At 32.6% G+C, this 6,000-nt stretch overlaps 1 protein-coding gene across 4 annotated transcripts in view; it reads right to left on the minus strand.

The window, feature by feature from the left end:
* The window catches only part of LOC118182896 (uncharacterized), a 462,070-nt gene extending 457,251 nt beyond the window's left edge, over nucleotides 1-4,819 (minus strand). For all 4 annotated transcript variants that reach the window (XR_015042537.1, XR_015042535.1, XR_015042536.1 and 1 more), the window contains exon 1: nucleotides 4,021-4,819. Coding sequence is in view for 1 of the 4 variants with exons in the window: in XM_085821730.1 (XP_085677856.1) it covers nucleotides 4,021-4,601 (581 nt within the window). In the remaining 3 variants the exon portion in view is untranslated. The remainder of the gene's footprint in view (nucleotides 1-4,020) is intronic.
* Nucleotides 4,820-6,000: the final 1,181 nt, after the last annotated feature.

Below are 6,000 nucleotides of genomic sequence, written 5' to 3' on the forward strand. Positions count from 1 at the left end.
TAAATATACTGAAAAATAGAATAAATTTTATAATCTGAAAAATTTCAAATTACGCTTTTAAAACTTCAAAGAAGATTGCCATTATAAAGTTTAAAATAATAAAATGTATAAAAGTTTTAACAATGCAAAAATGTCCTGCAAATATTTCCCTTATCTTCTTAAATACATATTAAATACATATTGGTATTTCATTCAAGTAAATTTCTACTGTTGAATAAAATTAAAACTCATCTCAAATTTAGTTTCAATTTTACAAGCTCGAGCGTTTGTTTCTGCATTCCATTCTCTTTTAATATAAAAAATATAAACACAAATATTAAAATAGGAAATTACCATTTGAACGAAATTTAATATATACTAGCGGGCTTCGGCCAACGAAAAATTTAAAAGTACTATGTACACCTGAGAAGAAAATACATTAAATCATTTCAATATGAATGAAAACGGTTTATTCTTTCCAAGCAACAACCATTTCGTAAATAACTTTTTGTTGTTGCAAAACTTCTAAACAAAACCTTTTGACATTTCAGGTAATACGTGTGACGACATGATTTAAATTTAATGCAATATAACAACTTTTTTTCAATATCAGTAAAAGAATTAACATGGCAGTAACATATCGTGTCAATTATCCTAACCTGAAATAAAAAGCGTTGCCACCAGCAGCTATTTATTTAAACTAGTGACATTAACGAAACGTTTTCGGCATATAATGACGTCACTTGCAATCTCGTGCTTTCTTCAACATCAGATTATGACCTCATATAATAAAAATAAAAATATCTGATGTGTACACCACATGACTTCCTTGTACGGAATATTAAATTATACGCATTTTTTCTTGCATTTCATTTAAACTTATTGGATTTAATTAAATCTACTTCGCCGACAGCGCATAAACCACAATAGAATAAATGCATTCTTTAAAATTCACTTTGTTTACCATAGCGACACTCTGACGCTAGGTTCACTTAACAGTATTTATTATATTTCGTTCATATTATAACTCAGAATGCACAAAATTTGTATCATTTAAAGAATTATCTAATCGTTGCCACATGTTCTATTCAAGTACTATAATAAAGCTAGAACGATGTATAAAAGAAATTAAGCAAACAAAACAAAAAAGAAACAGTTTTTCACAGACGATTGAGTATTTCTCATTCAATTAATTCAGTTCTCACTTCTCGACAAGGCAAAAATACATAAAAACTCAAACTGTCTGTATTAAAAATTACTAATTATTAAAAATTAAATTAAATTAAATTAAATAGCGTGTCCTTCGCACTTAAATCATAAAATTCAGTTCAAAAGCAATATTGATATAAATTGAGCATATCTTTAGACTTTTCAAAACACAGTCTCTCGCGCTGGACACAAAAATGTTTTTTCTGTACAACGTTGCCATTACTCGCTTTGAAATCCTTGAGCTTGTTAATCAGAACTTTGTTAAAGTTTTACAAAATATGAAATCGATCATAAAACAAATTCCAAATTTCAAATTTGGGCTTCCAGATGCCCATATTTGCAGTAGAGTTACATCATTCAAAATTTTATGGCTCTAGGTACCGTTGTATTATCACAATGCGAGAAACATACATACATTTATGTAGATTCTTCATTATTTAATTTCTTCAAATATAATACAGACAGATAATAGTTGGTGGCAACAGTTAGAAAAGTGATACAGCTTTTCAAAGATTCAACGCAAAATGCCAGAACGAAAACAATAATCCCTCAGGGACAAAATCCCTTTGGACTAATAATATATTTAACGCTGAGCAGTGGTATTTTTATTTCATATTTTGTAAAACTTACAAATTTTTATTAACAAACTCTACGATTTGAAAACGAGTAGAATTTTCGAAATAAAGCATTTTTATCTCCAGCGGCTCCCGAGACTGCTGCCACTCGGAAAAAATTTTAATTAATATCTCGGCTGATTAAAGTTGTACGAAGATGAGAATTGTCGAAATGGCTTCCTACGAATTTTGGAATCCGGGGGTACTCCTCCCAGTTACGGAGGAGATGATACCACAAACAAACAGATGCGCTCAGATTTTAATAGTGTAGATAATTTAACATAATATGTATAAATTTACTATGTATAATAAGACTTATGTAATCTTTTATATTATTTCAAAACTTCTTCATATCATTAACTTCCATTTTTAATGCATATAGTAGTATACTCAGGAAGTAGTATTAAAATGTACAATTTTTCACACTGCTTATTTTAACCCTTAAGACATATAAAATATAAAGCAACTCTTGTTAAAAATAACTTAGTTTTGTTAAGAAAAGTTACTAAAAAAATAGGTTAAATAACAGTTCAACTGATCCTTTAAAAGATTGACCTAGAGCTATATTCATCAGTACAAATTTTTAATATCGAAGATAAAGAAAATATTTTATTCAGTACCAATAAATAACAACGCCTACTTTTCTTGAAAAGATTTCGCAGAAATTAAAAGCAAAACCACTCCACAAAAGACTCTTCTAAGTAATAATAACATATTACCACACGTAACTCATTAAAACACTATACATTAATGGAAGACTGAGAAAATTCCATGTAGTTTCCTTGATACTAATTTCAGTACGCTAAAATTTTAAAAAAGTAAAAATTTGGATATTTTATTTGACAGCAAGCAAATTCAAAGTTTTACCCTAAAAGCCTGTAAGAAAGAATACATATTGTCAACCAAGAGAATTATGTTTTCTAAGTACACACGTTTCCACTAGAAAAACCGGGAAATTCGAGATGAAGCTTAGCACGATGTTATAAATTTACAAAAACCTTTCAATAAACCTCAAGCAACGGAAAGTAAAGATTATGTAGAAAACAAATCAAGCAAGAACATGAAGAAAAGACAGGAAAAGGGATAGATAAGATTACGTTTTGCATGAATACTCTAGTTGCTCTTATAAGAAACGGGGAAAGAAAAAAAAAATTACCGTTGTTTAATCCCCATTATTGTATCGATCAAATATTAATGCTTTGAGTGCAAACTTATGATAATTATATAAGCAAAATTCTGAAGTGTTGTTCATTTGGAAAATAACCCTGGATTTTGAACTTAATTTCTATTTCGTATACCATGAATTCACAAAACATTGATGCTTAGGAATCTAACGATAGCAGGGCACAGACATTAACTAATTCTGTAACTTCGGTATATTTTATCCCATAAATGATGGAAAGTTTACTTAAATAGTATGCTTATCTGAAAGTTTTTTTAGTGTTCCTTTCTTCTAAGTAAAGAACTCAAAATTTTAATCAAAGAAAACTTCAAAATCTTATATTAAGAATCCATTTCATTTTTTCAATAATTATGTACGTGTATCGTCAAAAGACACTGTTCTAAATCTCACATTTGAAGCTGCATAATAGTTTCAAGAATAAATAAATTGTTTTATCAGAATAAAAAAGCGTTTTATGCCTTACTTTCAGCTAATCATGAAGAAGTGTTTTTTAAGATGTTTAAATAAACGTGTAGTCTTTTCAATTCATTTGTGCATTTTGGATTTTAATGTTATTTATTTCTATTACAATGATTATGTGAAAACAATTAGATCCACTTGATATAATTAGATCCACGCAGCTATATTCACAATATAAAAATGAAACTGTTCTTTAAACTATATCTAAGCAATATATGCAAAAAAGAAGACTTTAAAATTTACGCCTTACATTTATGACATAAAAGTTAAATATTTTGTATTTGTAAACCGTCACGTTTAAAAAGCCAGAAATTTAAAATTGTATTAAAACTCATATATGTATACAACACTCATAAACACTACTTAAAATTCACAGCATTATAAAGCAAATTTTTACTTAATATTGCAACGTATTTAAAATCAAACAGAAAAATAATCCCTGTGCCTTATACTATGCTAGTGTGCATTATAAATTTCCCAGCTTTACACTCTAAAATGTTTGTCAAATAAAGGAGCAGTAGTTTATAATAAACATTCATAAATTATCACGAACAAAAATTAATACTTATAACTTACCTCTTGTGCCTTTCGTAGTCTTCATCCAAATCCTGGGCTCTGGCCATCACGGATAGTATCTTGGCTTTCTCTTCTTCGGACAAGTTACTTAGATCAACACCAATGTCCTCTTCCAACATCATGGCCTGCTGATGTTGCTGTTTGGCTTGCTGTTGCTGCAACTGCTGTTGTTGTGCTATGGGTCGCAAGGGAGTAGCTGTCTGGGGCTGTCTCGCTTGCTGGGGCGCCTGCTGCTGCAGAGGTCCGGGGGCCCGAAAGCGTTGCGGCTGTTGAACTGGAGGTTCTGCCCAAGGCTGAACGCCTACCTGAACGGGACGAACTTGTTGCCCCTGTTGTCTAGGAACTGTGCCAGGACCGCCTGGATACTGCCCCCTGATGGCCGGTTGAGGTGGTCCGGGACCCCCAGGTCGGAGATTTGGTCTCCCGGTAGGGGCCACCTGCCGCATGCCGGGCGGTTGTTGGGGCCCACCGAATCTGGGTTGAGTTTGTCCTCCACCCATGCCGAAGGGGACCGATCCGGGGGCGCCCTGTTGTTGCTGTCCGGGGGCGCCGCCCCCTTGTTGGCTTTCCTCATTCCCCATGTCAGAGAATGTTCCGAGCGCGCCCTGGTTTTAAGGCGCCGGGGCGCCGACGAAAAGGGGGCCACATGATGGCGAAGATCGCCGTAGGTCGTCTTCTGTGAGATCCGATTAAGCAGTCGTCCAGTCGAGAATTTAACTGTTCGGGAGAACACAACACGTCGTCGACCGCCGGGTGGGGCTGGAGACTCACGATCTACTCCGGAGACGCCCTGCGTCGGCGCGGCATCATGGCGGACATCGGAGTGACTCATTGAAAGCCGAGGGGTGATCGAAGAGAGAAATCCTCCACAGCGCAAGCGCCGATTTCGCTGGAAGAGGGGTTGTCTTCTCGTCGCCCTGACTTCGGATCCTTTAACGAAAGGGATCTCACTCTCAGTATAGAAAAGAGCTTTTAGATAGCTATTTTAGTAGGTTCAGTTATCGATCGAATTTTTTATTTACCTTGAAAATCACGCAAAAAAAAATAATTTATAATTTAAATATAAATAGATTGAAATTACTTTGAAACAGCAGATTAATAAAGAAGTATGAATACAGCTGATATATATTTATACATCTGAACAAAAGAACTTATAAGTTATTATATAATACATGTGAAAAAACGAAACGTGAATTGCTTATGTGGAAAATCCAGACGATCCTTTTTTAAAATAAATTATATTAAAATAGTTTAACTTAATCTTTATCTGTAAAGGCCATTTAACTATCTCTAATTAAAAATGATTTATCAAATTTTGTTCTCTGTTTAAAGGTTAGAAACTTTTTAACTTTAAACACAGAAGGAAATGGCACGACTAAAATATTAGACAGAGCGTAAAAGAGAGGGGAAAATCTCCGAACTCGAAAGTGATATTTTATTAGAAACGGAATAAATTTTGCATAAAATTTTTAAGCATAATCTTGTACTTGAATAATTTCAGAATATTTTCAAATAATCAATTTAAATTTATTTCTCTAAATTAAAGCATCAAGGAATGAATTTTATTTGATTTGTAGAGTGAAAGAGCGAAACAATGATACATAATTGCATAGCTGTGTTTATATAGTTTTCATTTTGAGTATTTTAATTCTTAAAATGTAAGTTTAGAACATTTTTAATTCTGAAGTTAATCCGAATAATTAAGGAAGAGCATCATTTTTCTTATAAATTTAAAATATAAACTTTTTCTTGGAGTATTTTAATGACAACTTAAATTTTCGTCAACGTTGTGGTGGTGTTATATCTGCAAGGAGAATGAGAACGCTAACAGCAGTTTTTCCTTCTGTGGGGAAAGCGGTGGCTAAAATGTGCAGGAAGATAAATGGAAGCAAAACCAATTATATTCCACTTACAAACGTATAATAAGTACTGTTACGAATTTGGTATTTAAAAAACCATTTAATTTGTAATTGAACTAAC

The sequence above is a fragment of the Stegodyphus dumicola genome, chromosome 8 (assembly GCF_044657685.1).
Source record: "Stegodyphus dumicola isolate Sdum_Otavi_A_Nest chromosome 8, ASM4465768v1".
Lineage (NCBI taxonomy): Eukaryota > Metazoa > Arthropoda > Arachnida > Araneae > Eresidae > Stegodyphus > Stegodyphus dumicola.